Source organism: Notechis scutatus, chromosome 3 (genome assembly GCF_049901735.1).
Source record: "Notechis scutatus isolate UNSWTSFEM ecotype Mainland chromosome 3, rNotScu1.2, whole genome shotgun sequence".
In the NCBI taxonomy this organism is placed as follows: Eukaryota; Metazoa; Chordata; class Lepidosauria; order Squamata; family Elapidae; genus Notechis; species Notechis scutatus.
In genome coordinates this window covers 107,870,123-107,887,922 of record NC_142011.1, presented here as the reverse complement: position 1 = coordinate 107,887,922, position 17,800 = coordinate 107,870,123, and the positions used below count along the sequence as shown (strand labels likewise).

At 38.5% G+C, this 17,800-nt stretch overlaps 1 protein-coding gene and 1 non-coding gene across 2 annotated transcripts in view; both read left to right on the top strand.

Annotated features, from left to right (window-relative positions):
* Window positions 1-17,800, top strand: part of RABGAP1L (RAB GTPase activating protein 1 like) — a 191,694-nt gene that overhangs the window by 96,559 nt on the left and 77,335 nt on the right. The window contains exon 13 of the mRNA XM_026669180.2: window positions 10,096-10,209. Coding sequence (XP_026524965.2) covers window positions 10,096-10,209 — 114 coding nt within the window. The remainder of the gene's footprint in view (window positions 1-10,095; window positions 10,210-17,800) is intronic.
* LOC113413212 (U6 spliceosomal RNA) lies at window positions 903-1,011 on the top strand. Its single transcript, XR_003371032.1, has one exon. It is a non-coding gene; the product is annotated as a U6 spliceosomal RNA (small nuclear RNA).

Sequence of the window (17,800 nt, the reverse complement as noted above, 5' to 3'; positions counted from 1 at the left end):
TGCATTAGAACCTCCTGGAATATTGATTCTCTCTCTCTCTCCGCTCCCCCACCCTCTTTACAATAACAACTGTGCATTGCCCGGAGTCACTTCTTTGAGATGGGCAGTTACATAAATTTAGATAAACAGTAGATAAATAAACCAAAAGTAAAAACATATTGTAACAGTGGCATCAGAGAGACTCCTGAAGTTCTTTGGTCTGTAGTCATCATGCCTATAAGACTGACCAAGTCAAATCAAAACCACCTAGTTTTGTTCTTTTCTCTATAGGTTTTACAAATGAAAAAAGAGGTAAAAGAAACTCATAAGGATTTTGACGTTATCAGACTTCTTTGGAATTTTTAAACTCAGAAAAAGGAATTCTTTATATTGAGTGGCGGGGGGCGGGGGGAAATAAGTAAGACCCTTCAGCAGAAGAAATGGGAGACAAAAAAGGGACTATATGTAGAGCAAGAGATTGGGGGTTGGTTGGCATATAATAATGATAGAGGAGAGGAAGTGGAAAACAGCAAGTGGGTCAGAATGCTGAGGGAAGGAGAAAGCAGACGGAGGCATCAAGCATATAGAGAATATTGGAAAGATGTAGTAAAAAGTAGCAGTAGGCTACGGGAGTGGAAGATGGAGATGGGGAAAACTGGGGAGCATAAAAGAGCTGTGAGAACATCAGCATAACAGACACTCTGTCAACCCATTTTTTATATTTGCATCTTTCAATTAAAGGGACAGCCTCCCCCACACTGATTCATGCTATGTCACAAGAACTGCTCTGCTATGATTAGCGATTGTATTATGTACTTCACTGAAGCATAGAATAGAATAACCTTTTCGGTTGATGGATGCCGCAAACTGTCATGCAGAATTGTGCATTGTCAGTGTTAAAAAGATCCTCAGGGACAGTTTCTGCTTGCATTGGCAGAGTATATACTAAAATTGAAGTGATACAGGGAAGATTAGCATAGATAGCCTCTTTGCAAGGAAGGCATTTAGATTTCTGAAGTGTCCTTTATTTATTTATTTGGAATGGCTTTAACAGCCTTAAAGGCTCAGATGTCTCATAGTACTATTCTTTCAGCAATTAATCCTTTTCTGTTTTTAAAATTGTAACTTTATTAAAAATTACACATGAAAGAAAATTAATAAAAAATTTAAAAACAAAAGATTAAAAAGAAAAAAATAGAAGCAGATTTTTTTGGAAAAAAATAGAAAATAATAATATAGTAAATAGAAAGAAAATAAATATATAAAGAAAATAGTTTTCCCTTCTTCACAATAAACAAATTTAGTAACTTATTACCTTTTCTTCAAATGCAACAAATGATCTCTTTTTTCCCCATATCTTATCTCCTATCTATAAACAAATCCTTAAAAACTCATTTAATTCCTGATCAGCAAAAGTCCATTAAGAGTTACCAGAGATAAGAACATATCTATTTTAAAGTTGATCAGATTAAACTTTATATTCCTTCCTTTTACTTTAACAGTTTGATCTCTGGTCCCCTCAAACTTGATTTATTTTCATATTTTCTTTATCCCTTCTCACAAAATTCTTCAAAGCTTTAGCCAGCCCCTTTTGTAAATGCAATATAGGAAATATATAGGTCATTCTCAGGTCATTCTCTTGGCTGTGTATCCCTTTTAGTTGTTGAGATATCTGCCGATTTCTTTTATATGTCCAGTATTGCATCTTTTTCCATATCATTCTATCATTTTAAAATCCATTTTCATTCATGGATTTAAGTCTTTGTCTTGGCCAGTAATACATGTTCATCTTCCATAACCTATTTTATCATTTGTTGTATTTTAAGAGAAGGTGATTATCCATCTACAATTATCTAAAAAAGGAACACACTCTTAAACTTAACTTCTGGGTCCATTGTTTGAAAATATCCTTCAATATGTCCAATGGTAAAAATTTTATTTTGTTTTATATTAAGAATGTTAAGTGTTGTTCTCCTTTAATTGTAATCATTAGTTCCTTCTGGTTCCCTGTAGTATCCAACCTTCAAAGTTCCATGTTATATCATGCTTGTTAAAAGAGTTCAAAACAACAGCTTTCCCCACAGGAAGAATTCTTATAATTAATTTCAAAATCTTATTTCAAATCCTTCTGGATCTTTAATCCAAAATCAACTTTCCAAAATAAATCTTCTAATCAACCTTTTTCTTCAGCTCATTAATCCTTTTTTGAATGTACAAACAATGAAAAATGTTCCTCCAAACTATGTTATGAATGAGTAGATATAACCTAATTTGTTATAAACATAATAATGGATATAACATAATGGGTAAAACATAATGTATTATAACATATAACATAATGGATATGACGTAATTATGGATATAACATAATGGATATAACATAACAGAAAACCAAGGCTCAGAATGAACTAAGTCTTGCAAAAATGTCAAAAATAATTGAAAAAAAGCTTCTTTGAACATGTAAAATGCAGGAAAAAATTAAGGAAACAATCAGTCCACAAATGGGAGAAGATGGCAAGTGAGAAAGAGAGCAACTAAATTCATTTTTGCATCTCTCTTCACCAAAAAGAAAAAGGCCAGCTTATCAAAAACAGAACCATAAAACACAGACAAGGAATAGGAATAGAAATTAAAATAGGCAAAAAAATGCTAAGAGAATACTTGTTTACTCTGGATGGGTTCAAATCACCAGAACCCGATGGATGACATCCCAGAGTTCTGAAGGAGTTGGCTGTTGTGATTTTGGAACCATTGAACCATATCTTTCAAAGATCCTGGAGCACCGGGGAACTACCAGAGCACTGGAAAAGAGCTGATATGGTTCCTATCTTCAAAAAAAGGAAAAAAAGAATGATCCAGGAAATTATAGAACAATCAGCCTGACATCAATACCTGGGAAGACCCTGGAAAAGATAATCAAGCAACATATCTGCAAACACTTAGAAACAACCAAAGTTATAACCAGAAGCCAACATGGGTTTGTTAAAAACAGATCATGCCAAACAAATCTTATTCTTTGACAAAGTGACTAAATTAATGGACCAGTGAAATGCTCTGGACATAGTATATTTGGATTTCAGTAAGGAATTGACAACCTACTTCTTTAATAAGTTAGAAAAATATGGGATAGACAGCATCACCACCAGGTGGATTCGTAACTGGCTGACAAACCACATTCAACGTATAGTCCTTAATGGAACTACATCTAATGGAGGAAGTAAGCTTGTACTGAAAAGCATTTCCATGTACTAAGAATTCCATGTTTGGTGCGCAACAAAAGAGCAATCTGATTAAATTGCAGAAGTAATATTGCTACTGTTTTCGGTAACAGTTAAAGCAGGTAACATACTGATCCTCCTATTCCTAGCAGCCATGAATCTCTTGGCTGTACAGCCTTTCCTAGAGCAAGAGAAATAAGTTGCTAAGGTGATACAAACAAATTGCAAAAATAAATGCTGCATGGTATCATTGCACCTGAGCTTTTTAGTAACAAATCAATTAGATGTTACTGGGAAAGGGGATGCATTGTCAAGAGTTGAGAATTAGGAACAGGTCAGCCTGAAAATAACTCTTTAAACAGAATAGAGTGTACTACCATGTTTTAATTATCTAAAAATCTTAAAAATAGAAGTTGTATTATACTGGCCTTATAGCTGTAATTAATATTGAAGACTCTATTCATAGGTGTTTACATTTACATCAGCATTTATTTAATATTTAATACGTCAGTTCATGAGGAATTAGATATATTTGGTTCATGTGATATGCAGAAATTTAACATTATTGAACTATTGCTTGAATAAGAGATAAATATACTTCAACACAGACTAATTTAGAGCTAAGAAGAAAAGAATTAAAAAATAATGGTACGGCTGGTGTTACTTAATCTGAGATAAAAATGAATTTTAAAAAATCATATTATTTTCTATTAGTATTTGAGGGTGAAAAGTGGGATGCACTGGTTGTTTGTGTCCTGTGCATTTCAGAGATTTTTTTGCATTAAATGAATTGGCTAAAATGAATTGGCTTGCTTTCTCTTAAGCTAATTCATAACCTGAATTTCATCTCACTCCCAATCTAAATAGTTCTTCTCTTTTCAGACCTTTTTTTATTAGAGTTCTTCCTAACATTCTGATTCTTATTTTGCTTCCTTTCCATTCTTCCTTCTTGAGATCTCTTAAGCATATTTGATGCTGATATTGTCCATTTGTTAAATATAATTTTTGCTCTGTTACAAACTTTCTAGTGTAATTGATTTATTATTTAATCTAATATCTAATGCACATTCCATAATCTTTGAAAGCTGTATTTTTTAGGAGAGGTTATGGAATCAGATGTTTACTGTTGGTACTATGAACATAGTGATTTTTTTTTAAAATAATGATGAATACCAAACTGTTGACTAATGGTATTAATAAAAGATTCTATTATTTTCATTAACTTGGACTTGCGCTACTATTACCTACAGCTGCTGGAGGTGCAGCACATGGGCGGTTATCAGTGAAGCATAAACTCAGTGCTAATACTGGAATAAAAAAAGACAGATGGCAGAATGTGCTATTTATAGCTCATTCCAACCTGCCTCAGGCAAGTACTGCAGAAATGGTTACAAGAAATGCTGTCAGTTACTAAGGAGATGAAGCAATGCTGCCGACAAAAAGTCTAAATTCCTAGTCTTAAGGAAGATTTCTGAACACGGGAAAATAGCTTTGGGTATGCATGTTCTAAATTCATTCTGGGGGAGGGAACCATAACTCTCACATTCTTTGCTGAAAATGAATTCAAAGGAAGAATTCAGCTTTTATTTTTATTGTGTAGGTCCTGGATGGCTTCTGTACGTCTGTAGTTTTCTCTGTCTTCTACAAGAGAAGAAAAGGGGGATCTAAGACCTAGATCCTGGGTGATGGATTCCTTTTCTTCTGGATAAACTTTTATCTTTTTCCCTGGTAATTTTTGAACAACAATTTGGTGACCCTGATTGATACAGTCCAGGATTCTCATTTTCTGTTGCACTACAAATACTATATTAATAAGAAAATAGTTAATGGAAAAAACAATAAGAATACCATATAAAATATAAGAATAATAAAATTATTAATAATTATTAAGACTTGTCTATTCTAAAGGGATGAGCAACTGTTACTTTGTACTCAGATTCCCAATAAAATTTTAGCCTCAGTGCCTCCTAGTATGGAGAGAGAGTAAAGCATCTTTGACCTTTTTCGGGAGCGGTTTTTCCACCAGAACCAGTGGCCTCTTTCAGATATCCCTTTGTTTGTTTGGAACTAATACTCTGAATTGCAACCTGATTAAATCCTTTGCCCATCAATTAACACTATTGATTTGAACTTCATGCCCTCTCCCCAATATGATGCTTTTTTCCCTCTGTGATGATGTGGTCCCTATTCAACTTCAAGTTGTTGCTGTTGATTTGAATCAAAAACCACGATGAAGAATTTATTACTTAACTGTATCTTTGGATCTTCAACAAGGCATCAATGAGTTCACACAAAACCCTCTTTCTCTCTTGGTGCTTCACTACTGTTCCAAGAAACAGCACACAGTATATACATTTTAATAATGGAGTGTGGGGCTTTCACCAAAATTTCTAGTCTGCCTCTTCACCAAGATGCTCAAAATAAAATGCATGGTTATTTCTTCAATGTTATTTCTCTTCAACCTGTTAGAGAACTAGACAACAAAGGATAGTGACTGATTTCATCCTGAGATTCAAGGCTGCAGATACTTTAATCTAAGCCTCATCAGTCATAGTCCAGTTCTATTTTGCTCTGCACTTTATTAAAACCCAGGAAGTGTACATAGAAGCATCTATAGTTAAATATGTACACAGGAAGATCATTTGTTGGACCACAGATTAAAAAAAAATTCTTGGGAAGCACAGTTGTGCAGGGAAAAATATGCTGTATTATATCTTGACCCCTCTCTTTCCTTTGGCAATAAATGTGAAGTAAATATTTATATAATAATTTTCCAGGTCTTTATTGTAGAGGAAAAGAATGAGTTAAAGAGTAATTATTTCTCATTCAAGTAATGTTAAATAATGTATAAAGTATCACCTAATTTTTTTAATATGCTGCTTTTATTTTTCCAGTTGGACAAAAAATGCAAACTATATAGTATACACATGTTTTAAATGGTCAAAATGCTAATGCTAATTGTACTTTAATTTGTTTTATTCTTTGCTGTTAAATATTTTTAAACATGTTGACTAACAAGCTGTTAGTTGCATTTTAAAACCTACATGCCATAATTTTGTAATAAATCTCTTGAATTTTGTTTTTAACTGTGAAACAACTTGTACCTTTATTCTGATAATGCAGTTATATGTTGACATTGTTAAAAATAGAATAAATACTATTATTACATTCACATTTTATAATTTATTATGACTTCATGACTGCAGAACATCTTATAATCAAATGAGTGCAGAATGTATTCTACCAATTAGCGCATTGTAAAGTTCAATTTCATTAGTTTTGACTTAAGAAATGTATGCAATCTGTGGACTTAATATTTGTTTCAGAAAGTATATAAAATTTGAAATGAAGCTGAGATTTCGGCAGCATTGTTGATAACAATTGGTTGCATTATGCCCTGTTATTTTATGGGGGGTATTATGTGGGAAGATCTAGCACTACAAAACAGATAGTTGGATATAGGGTCTTGTTGTTGAAGTTAGGTTCTAAGGAACACTTGGGATTGCTGAACCTGTTACCTATGATTTTTCTGTGCTGCCTGATTTCGCTGAAGGATTGACAGTGGAATCTTATAGATTTATGACTTTGAAAGGCTTCATCCCGCCTCTCTATATAGTAGAGAACAAAACAGCTCAAGAGTTTTGTGAAGTAGCAATCATGGACCTGACCCAGATCATCAAGGGCCAACACACATCAGGTTTGGGTTTTATCTTAAGGCAGTTACATCATTATTCTAGGGTAGAAAGCATTACTCTCAAATAATGTTTGTACACTTAATTTCCAAGGCAGTTTGCCTTGAAATGAGTATACAATAAGGATGTTAGATCAAATTACCTCTCCCTGTTCAATGATCCTGGAGGTTGTCTGGTTTACTGAAGAGCTCTGAGAAATGAAACAGCAAAAGAAAGAGTGCTATTGGAGGAAGATAAAAAAATTAGTCTGACCAATTACATTAAAGAGCCCCTTTAAAGACTATTTGTTGTTTTAACCATTCAGTTGTGTCTGACTCTTGGTGACTTTATAAGGCCAAGTGTTCTTCATGCTACCCCATCAAGGACAGCTTCCTTCAATTGTTGGGTGTTCATTTTTGTGTTAGAGACTATCTTATTACAATAAGAGCAGCAAAATTTATTTTTCTGTTCTTCTTACGTTTGTGGCTTGCTGACTGTTTAGGCTGGTTTGATCCTTTTTTGGAAGAAAAGCATCACAAATTATCTGCAAGGCTGTAGTAAGGATTATTCTAAGCATCTGATGATAAAAATGACTCGGATCTGTTCTGGACTAACTTCCAGCTGAGCAAGTTCTATTGAAGGCATAGTCTTTCCGTCTTATTTTGGAGGAGTTTTAAACTCCTCCAAATCTTGAAGAAATGGACACGATTCTCAGGGCTGTGAATCTAGCCATCTATTTGTTATATCAATGCTCCTGCTGGCTGATTAAAGGCTCCAAGAAACAATATGGAGTTGGCTCCAAGTGATGATACATTCCTCCTCAAGTGAGAGGCTGATAATGCTGGGCTTGAAAGAAATGGTACTATGAGCCCTTCTCAAGAAGCCATCATTGGACAAAGTAGTGTAAGATAATTTCAAGTCATCCCAAACCTTTTTGGGGGAAGGTGATTGAGAAGGTGAGTGATTGGAGGAAGCAAATTATTTAGATCATTTTCAGTTGAGTTTCATGACTGTGTTCAGTACAAAGCATTTGTTGTGTTTCTGGATGACTCTCTGGCAGAGCTGAGATGGGGATGGTGAATAATAATAATAATAGTTGTTATTATACACAGGAATTGAAATCACAGCTGCCAGTTTTTTAGCTAACATTGACCTTCTTATGCATTGAGTTCTTCCCAAGAACCTACAATGTTGCAAAATGTATTGGTATAGTTAGTATATGTGCAGATCCAACTCGTATGGCCTTTTGTAATTGATAGATGGAAATTTTGTCAATGCGCAGAGTGTCTGAAGTGCTGTCCGTGATTTTTTGACATGACACCTAGTGTGCTGATGACAACTGGGACTGTTATAGCTGGTGTTTACATATAACTCTTTGACTTATGACTGGTCACTTAGCAACTGTTCAAAGTTATGGTGGATCTTCTCAGAGCTATTTATGACTCATTTTCAAGAGTGACTGGCCCAAATCATCTAGCTGGTTTCCATATGTAAGGGAGGCATAGAACTCACAGTTTCTTGGTTTCTAGGCCAGCATCTTAACCACAACATCAAACACTCTATCCAGGTTCTACCCTGAATCTTTCCTGGTTCTCCTTCATCTCTCAACAGCTTTTATTACAATTGATCATAGTATCCTTATGGACTGAATGTAGGGACATGAATGGGGGACATGACATGCAGTGGTTTGCCCCTTTCTCCATGGTTGTTTTCAGTCAGTATTGATGAGCAGGTAGAGAGGCCAGTGATCTTCCCTTTCCAATTTCATGCCCACAGGAAAAACTGCTGGACAAGGCTTGGTTATCAATGGCATGGTATGTAGGTGTTTGGTTATTAAACACATCAGCCAAGGAACTCATTTTGTGAAAATGATTTTAAAATAGTCTCAAAATTTCAAATGTATCTACTGGCCTAGTAAAGTTGTAGATGCTTGTTCTAAAAAGTAGGATAATTCCTGAAAACAATGAAAATAGGCAACACGAACATCTGAAACTAGGGGACAAATTTTGTCTTCATCCTCAGATTTCCCATTAGCTGGTATGTGACGAAGCAACCTAAAACAGGCTTTTCTTATTGCATTTATGATTTAAGTGACAATGTCCTTCTCTATACTGGAAATTTATGAAGCAATTGAATGAGATTCAGATATGAAGATGATTCTTATTTGAATCCATGTCCACAAGTGAAAATTGCTATGACTGACTCTGCAATTAAATTAGACTGAAAATTAGCTTGGCAATATATCTGGATTTAGGTTGCTCTAATTGTGTATTAAAATATTTATACTTTTTGCAAGAGACTGTTGATGCTTTCTTAATGCATGCATAGTTTTCCGGGAGTCATAATAAATAGTAGAACATAAAAGCCATGTGCTTTGTCATGCCTCATTCGTAATTGCTTGATAACTCAAACTAACATTTCACATTTTAAATTAATATTTGCTTCCCAGTACCATTCCATTTCTGAAACCAGCAAGATGTTCTTTTTCTTTCTCAAATTTAAAAATAATTTAACAGTCTATCTCTCTTGTGGTAGATTAAGATGCATTGGGATTGGAAACAACTAGCAATGCACACTAATACATTAGTTGCTCCAGACTTATATTCTGTATTTATTTATTTATTTATTTATTTATTTATTTATTTGCTTTGCCAATTGTTTACAAGATAATAAGTATAAGTGTATACATAGTTGTGAATACATGAAATGGGTACATATAAGAAAAATAAAAGAATAAGAGAAACAATAGGACAGGGACGGTAGGCACGTTGGTGCGCTTATGCACGCCTTTTTATATTCTGTATATTAAAAGAAAAAAAAGATCTATTTATAAATAATTAATAATAGAAATGTGTATAAGTTTACAACTTGTATTAACAATTTATTAATCAGCTATGGTAATTTCCTGTTAGTTGTGACTCAAGCAGGAATTATTTTTTAATAATTTATCCAAAGCAGATTCTTCCAGGATATGTCATAAGACAGTAAATGCAATGCTTTTTATTTTGTAAGAAGCAAACATTTATTTAGTTTGCATGCATTATAAAGTAGAATAATCTGGATACCATCCTGCTCCGGTTGTCAACATATTTTAAAGATAGGAATATAGTGGTTATAAAATTTGTCAAGCACATGACTTATATTGTAATAACTGTGTTCTGCTACCCAAATTTAATATGGTGGATTTTCTATCTTTCTTTTCTATCTTTTCTATCTTCTTTTTGCAGGAATCTTCCCAGGAGAGTGTCATTACACGAGATATTCATCGTACATTTCCAGCACATGAATATTTTAAAGATACTGGAGGAGATGGACAGGATTCTCTATATAAGATTTGTAAGGTATAGCTGCTCAAATGTCTTGGAGTTTTGTTAAGAAGTTAAACAGGTTTGTGCATGCATTTTCCTAATTTATGTGACAAACAGCATTACAATAGTATGACATCAGAGTAGATTGGGTTTCCCACCTAACATTAACTGAAAACAACCAGATGTTAGGATCTTGCAGTTTAGATTAGATGGAGAGGCCCTGGTAGAGAATGCAAGGAAATAATAAGGTTTGGGTTGCATCAGGATCTATATACTACTAAAACTCATGTTTCTATAACCTTTAACTGAGCAAAACAGTGCATCATAGGATAATACTTTTTGACCCAAGGTACCTCAAATGGGCTAATTTACAGAATGTGTCCAAAATCTAAGACATAACTCCCAAAGGAATGAAATATGTGGAAGTTACTGTTTCAGTATTTCCAGGCTGATGCTGCTTCAGTGCTGCTGAGCTGCTGATGCTGCTGTCATGTAATCAATGTCTTGTGATAGCTTTCCAGCCTCTCCCACAGTCACTTTCTCCCTCCCCCACCTGGTAGAAGTCAGTTACTTGCCAGGAAGAGCAAGGTGAAGGAAGAAAGGGAGGGAGAAATAGGAAGGAAAGAAGGAAAAGGGAGGGAGGGAGGGAGGAACACAGTTCCTCACACTATCCCTCTGTGCACCTTCCCCTACCCATGTGGCATCTTTCTGGACCCCCATGCACCCTTTTTGATTTACATAACACCTGTCATACCCCCTAGACACCTTTCTTGCCCCACCCTCCTGTGCATAATCCATGCCCTGAATACTGACTCTGACCCATGCGGCACCTCTTGTATACCCATGTGACACCAACATCCTTCTGAACCCACCTCACACCTCCTGCAGCTGATCAGTCCCATGTAGAAAGTATATCCTTCCTGACCCATGCTGCTCACTTCCCCCACTTCCTGATCCCAACCCACGTAGCACTTCTTCTGTACCCCTACATCTCTTCCTGACCTGAACTCTTGCGCACTCCCTCTTTCCTTCTTCCACCTGGCTGCAGCCATGTACCGGCTTGTTGATCTTGGATTTGCAACTTCCTACTTGGCTTTTCCACTTAACTTTCTTCCTGCAAGTTTTCCACAAGGAAAGCAAACTGAAAAGCCAGTGGAAATTCAAGGGAGGGAGGTAAGGCAGGAGGGTGGGAAGGAAAGAACAGTCAGGAAGGGAATGGGAGAGAGGGAAGGAAGGAAGGAAGAGTAGAAGGGAGGAAGAAAGGAACAGGAAAGGGGGAAGTAATGAAGGAAGGGTGGGCCAATGGAAGGAGGAAGGAACAGTGGAAGGAAGACTCCCTCTTCCACCTGGCAGCAGCTACTTTATCTGCTGTCTGTCCTTGGACTTGCAATTTCCTACAGGCTTCTCCGCTTAACTTTCTTCCTGAAAGTTTCCCACAAGGAAAGTAAATGGGGGCGTTGGCAGGAATTTGAGAGAGGGAGTGGGGGAAGTAGTTAATGAGATTTCTGATGTTCTCTGCCAGCTTCCCACAAGGATATTCAATGGGGAAACCAGGAGGAAGTCAGAAGTTTCTCTCACTCCCACTGCTTTTTTGTTTACTTGTGGCAATTCTGATTCTTTGTTTAAGTAAGGAAATATCTCTGAAATGATCACCCAACAGAGGACACACCCACTAAATCAATAGGTATTCTGGCCTAGCAGTTCTCATCTCTTTTAATTTTGGGACTCTTTTACATTCTTAAAAACCACTAAAGATCCCAAAGATCTTTTTTTTTAATGTAGATTATATCTATTGATATTGTATTTACTATAATAGAAATGAAAATTGATACGATTTTAAAATATTTATTCATTTAAAAATAATAACAATAAACCCATTACATGTTAATGTAAACAATATTTTAATGGAAAATAACTGTAGTTTCCAAAACAAACAAACTTTTATTAAGAGCAGTGGGACTGTTTTATACAGGACCCCTAAAGATCCACGGATCAAACTGGTGCTGTACCTAAGAGGTGAGGGCCAGATGCTAGAACAACCCTGGAGTGTTAGTGAGGACAGAAAGGAGTCCATTGTTTTGGTGCAGGGCCAAATGTCAGTTTGGAAAGGGAATTGAACATTATCTTCCTTAAGTAATACTTCTAAGTGCCCTGAACAGAGGTGGTATTCAGCTGGTTCGGACCAGGAAAGGGAAAGGGAAAGGGAATGGATGGACGGATGGATGGATAGAGGGAGGGAGGGAGAGAAAAAGGAGAGGAAGGAAGGACCACAAACCCTGGCACTAGATTCAGCTTTAGAGGATGCTTTGAAACAGCACAGCAATCCAGGGCTGGAAGGGACGTCGGAGGTCATCTAGTCCAACCCCTGCTCCAGCAGGAGACCTTATATCATCTTGGTTATTTTGGTGCCTCTAACACAGAGGAGAAATTCCCAGAAATGCCCAGGCATTGCTAACCTCTCCCCCCTAGTAAAAAAAACCTAGAGCAAAAATTTCATGCAGTATTAAAAAGAGGAAGAGAAAAGAGGGCTGCTGTGTATGGACTGCTAAATTGGCAAAATGGACTGCTAAATTAGCTATGCTCATTTAGTCACATGACAACCAGGCTATACCCACCCAGTCACATGACCACATAGCCATGCCCACCAAGCCACGCCCACAGAATCAGTAGTAAAAAAAATTTTTTTTACTGGCCCTAAACCTTTCCAGGCACTTAGAAGGGGCTAACAAATGGGATCTTCCTTTTTGAAAGCATAGTGGGGATCTGCAATGTTTCCATCATGTAAACTTATTGATTTTCTGTGTTGTACTACATTATGAAATAATATTGGTGACCTGGTTTCTTGCTTGCATGTATAGTACAGATACCTTTCCCCCAGGAAACCAAAATAATTGGCAGAAAGTAATGATTTTCATCTGCTTGGACTCCTGTGGCTGAAACAGTTTAATGTGAAGCCTGTTGTTCACACTCACAAGTTAGCAATTTCTGTTAATCAGAAACAATTTATTGTAGTTACATTGAGAAACCTCAATATGTTTTAGTATACTGTATTTGTGGCAGTTTGTTAATAATTTATGAAAAAGATAAAAGTGAAATATAGTCCTAACCTATTTGAGAACACTTTTTTTGGGGAAAAAAAGACAAATTACTTTTTGAATATTAGTCATATTCTGCTTTCCATTTTGCCTCTTAACCTAACCCTCCTCACCCCAAAAGTCCAATTCAACCTGGCCACGACATAACTGGTTACTACACCCAGTAGTGGGATTCAAATACTGTATTTTTTGGAGTATAAGACACTCCGGAGTATAAGACGCACCTAGCTTTTGGGGAGGAAAAGAAGCAAAAAAAAATTTATCTGCCTCTGTCTTCCAGCATCCTTCCAATATTTATCTGGCCAATTTGCTGTGGCCCGTTTGCTGCGGCCCGTTCGCCGTGGCCCATTCGCCGTGGCCCCTTTGCTGCAGCCCGTTTGCCGCCGCCCATTCGCCACTGCTGCCCATTCGCCACTGCTCGTTTGTTGCTGTCACCTGTTCTGGAACAGCTGATCGGTGCTGACCTCCCCCGCCGCAATATTCACTGTATAAGACGCACAGACATTTCCATCCACTTTTTTTGGGTGGGAAATATGGTAATTTAACAACTGGTTCTTCCTAGTGATTGGTTGGGTGGGCGTGGCTTGGGGTCATGTGACTGAGTGGACATGGCCAACTCGACGTCACTCACAACAAGATGGGGCTGCCACGCAGGTGGGCTGATGCTGCAGAGACAGGGCGATTTCCTACATACCATTCCAAGCCCTTTCCCCTCACTTCTTGGGCTGACAAAATAAAATCTCATCTAAAGATCACGGCTGCCTGCCAAGCCTGCCTGGCACATGCTGGCAAAAGGAGGCAAGGGGAAGAAAAAGAGAAGGGCTGATGGAAACGCCCTGTTTTCTTTTGGGCTGTCTGGGCCACGCTGGATCAGGATAGAGATTTGGGAAAAATAAAAAAGCCCACTCGGTCCGTACTCACCAGCACGATGGCAAATCTCTCTTCCAGCTCACCAGTTCGGGCATTGGGAGCTTGAGGGGTAGGATTGCGCCTGAAGTCCATCTTCTGCTCTTCCAAGCCCGGCTCTGGCTGCAGCCAACCATCGGCCAATTTTCTTCAAGAGTTTGTGCAGGGAATCCCGTGAGCGGCAGCATATTGCATGCTTTTCACTCCAAGCAGCCTGGGCTGGAAAACGCATGGCTGGGGCAGAGTGGTCCTCCTTAACAAGCTCCAAACTGTTGCTGCTGCTTGTTAAAGCATGCAATGTGTTGCTGCTAAGCTCCTGGGTTTCTCGCACGAGTGCTGGAAGTCCGGTACGCCTTCCGTGCCTAGTCAGCCTGCGCTCCCCTCTCGCTCCAGGCATTGAATCACCCAACACCCCACACGCACAATCCCCCCCCCCATTTTTTTAAGAATTAGAGCTACGGGGAGGCAAGGCACACTGATCTCTGTCTTCCTCTAGTACCGGTCTTGGAAAAGCGAACTCTCACAATCGGACTCACATTCTTCCAGCACTTGTGTGAGGAACCCAGGAGCTTAGTGGTAGCATATTGCATGCCTTAACAAGCCCACTGATAGCCAGAGCCAGGCTTGAAGCAGCAGCAGTGGTTTGGAGCTTGTTAAGGAGGACCTAAAAAGGCAGGCAAGTGGGCTGGGCCATGGGGACTGCAGGGAAGGCAGTGGAGAAGGCAGGCAAGTGGGCTGGGTCACAGGGATCGGACGGAAGGCAGTGGGGAACGCAAGGCAAGTGGGCTGGGCCGCGGGAACTGTGAGAAAGGCAGGAAAAGAGGCTGGGCTGCGGGCACCTGTGGGAGGCAGCAGGGAAGGCAGGCAAGCGGGATGGCTGTGGGGAAGGCAGTGGCAAAGGCAGGCAAGCAGGATGGGTTGCAGGCGCCACGTGGAAGGCCGTGGGGAAGGCAGGCAAGTGGGTTAGGCCACAGGATCCACGTGGGCGACAGCTGCGTGAGAAGTGAAGGAAAACTCACCAGGCAGAGACCAGCTGAGCCTCATGGTCGAGGCAGGCGAAGGAATCAGAGAGCAGCAGCAGCAGCTATGCCATGGGTGTGACTCTAGGTGAGTGGCCTAGGTGAGTGAGATGAGATAAGGAGTGACTGGGGCAGGCGGGGCCAGCCAGCAGTGCAATTAGCTGGTTCTCCGAGCTACGCAAAGAATTAATAACTGGTTCGCCCAAACCTGTCCAAACCGGCTGAATCCCACCTCTGACTACACTCCTATGTAGATTAGGGTGCACAATAGCTTTTCAGGTTTCAGACACAACAGGCCTTTGGATGATATTCTGGAGTCCATGATACTTTCAAATAGGCAGCAGCAGAACAATGAAGTAGATTGAGCTAAAATATATGTAGCTGCATTAATATTTAATGAAATAGAACTAAGATGATTCCTCCCTATTTATTCATTTGTTTATTCACGAACACCGAAAACTGCAATTTGGCAGCAGCATTTAGAGGAACCCTAAACCTAACCCTTGTGTAATAGCATTCTTAGATAGTTATGGATTTCTCCTCTTGTTTTCTACCTTAAAAAGAAAACACTGGAAAGATCTAATTTATTCGGCTACTCTCACTTTCTTATGCTAATTACCACTAAATAGAAGATACCACAATATCATCCTTGTTAAAAATTATGAAGACAGGTAAAAAGTCAGCTATTTAATGAATGAATGAATAAATAAATCAAGAATTGATACTGAGGGTATCTGCATTTGGGATGTACTTGGTGCTGCTGCTAATGTTATTGTGATTTTGTAGTGATGTTTATTAATATGATATACACTGTATATTTATTTATTGTATAGGTAGTCCTCGACTTACAACAATTCACTTAGTGACTATTCGAAGTTACAACAGCACTGAAAAAAGTGACATGACCATTTTTCACACTAATGATCATGGCAGCATCCCCATGGTCACATGATTTACATTTAGATGCTTGACAGCTGACTCATATTTACGACAGTCGCAGTGTCCCAGGGTCATGTGATCACCTTTTGCAGCCTTCTGACGAGCAAAGTCAGTGGGGAAGCCAGATTTAACAACTGCACTGATTCACTTAACAAACGTGGCAAGAAATTTCATAACATGGGGCAAAACTCTTAACATATTTCTCACTTAGCGACATAAATTTGGGGCTCAATTGTGGTTGCAAGTTGAGGTGTCAAAGTTGTGATATCATGTTGTCGTCATGTGATGTATCACAACTTTCCCCCCCTTTGCTAAATGGGGGTGGAGGTGGCCAGCACGTGACCCATCTGTCCCGCGGGCTATGAGTTTAACACCAGTTTTTAAGCTATTTTAAGCTATGTACACTGGTTTTTAAGCTATTTAGATTATGTGGGATTCTTTTACTGAAATAGTAGGGAGGCACATACATTAATAAACAAAGCCACATCTTTCCAGAAAAAAAACAACCCAGAATACTCTTAAGAATGATTGCACTTTATTCTTTGCAAAAAACAAAACAAAAACCCAATGAATTTCAGTTACTTCAAAAGTCCCAGTAGAAGAAAGATGAAAATATTTAGTGAGTAAACAGAGGATATAAATATACATACAAATAAATACTGTGGTTCTTATAAAATGAAACTAAGAAAAGTGACAATTCCTGAGGAAATGCTGAATATAGAAGGGTGCCTAGATTCTGAATATTTTCCAACGATGGTTATATTTCCATGTAGAGGTATTTTAAATACTGGCTGATTTGTTTCCCTTTTGGTACTGAACACCAGGGGTCCCCAACCTCCAGGATGCGGCCCACTACTGGGTCTTGAGCCTTTCAGAACTGCGCTTCCGAAGTGGTGGGCGTCACATGTGCGTGCATCCCCATTTGCATGAGCAGCAGGCAAGCATGGATGCACGTGCTTCATTTATAGGAGCAATGGCCAAGCAAATGGAGTTGGGCATACACATGTGCTTGTCCATTGTGCATGTGTCAGCTTTGGAATCCTTATTCATCGCTGCCACATAGCTTGAGAAAGTGGGAGGGGGGTGATTTTATTTGAGTAGCTCTTAGGAGACAAAATAGAATTCTTTTGTTAGTTCAAGGTCAAAGAGTGTGGCGCAGGAAAAAAAGGAACTTAGTTTGGGATTGGTCATGTGATGTGATGATGAGTGAAAAGGGGATGGTTTGTAGTTTGGGACATTGTGGGAAGTCCGGGAAATTTTTAGTTTTGAAATTCCACAGATGTGCCAGGTGCTATTCTAAAAAAAAAAATACTTTTGAGATTATGCTTGTCTCGGAGTTACTGATCAGAATGGAGGTTTCCTGGAACGCTGACAGCGTGTGCATGCTCTTGTCCACCACTCACATGGAACCATCCCCTCTCCTCACCCTCACCCCTCCCATCCACAAAGTCGGAAAGGTTGGATGGACTCTGCTATACACTGTTGGACTCCTAAAGAGACTCCCAAAGTTTTACAAATATAATAAAAAACCCAATAACTATAATAAAATATTCACACACACACACACACACACACACACACACACACACACACACGCCAGAGTGTCTATTAACTAGTAGAAAATTCATGGTTAAAATGACAGATTAAAAGCTCTATGAAACAGCT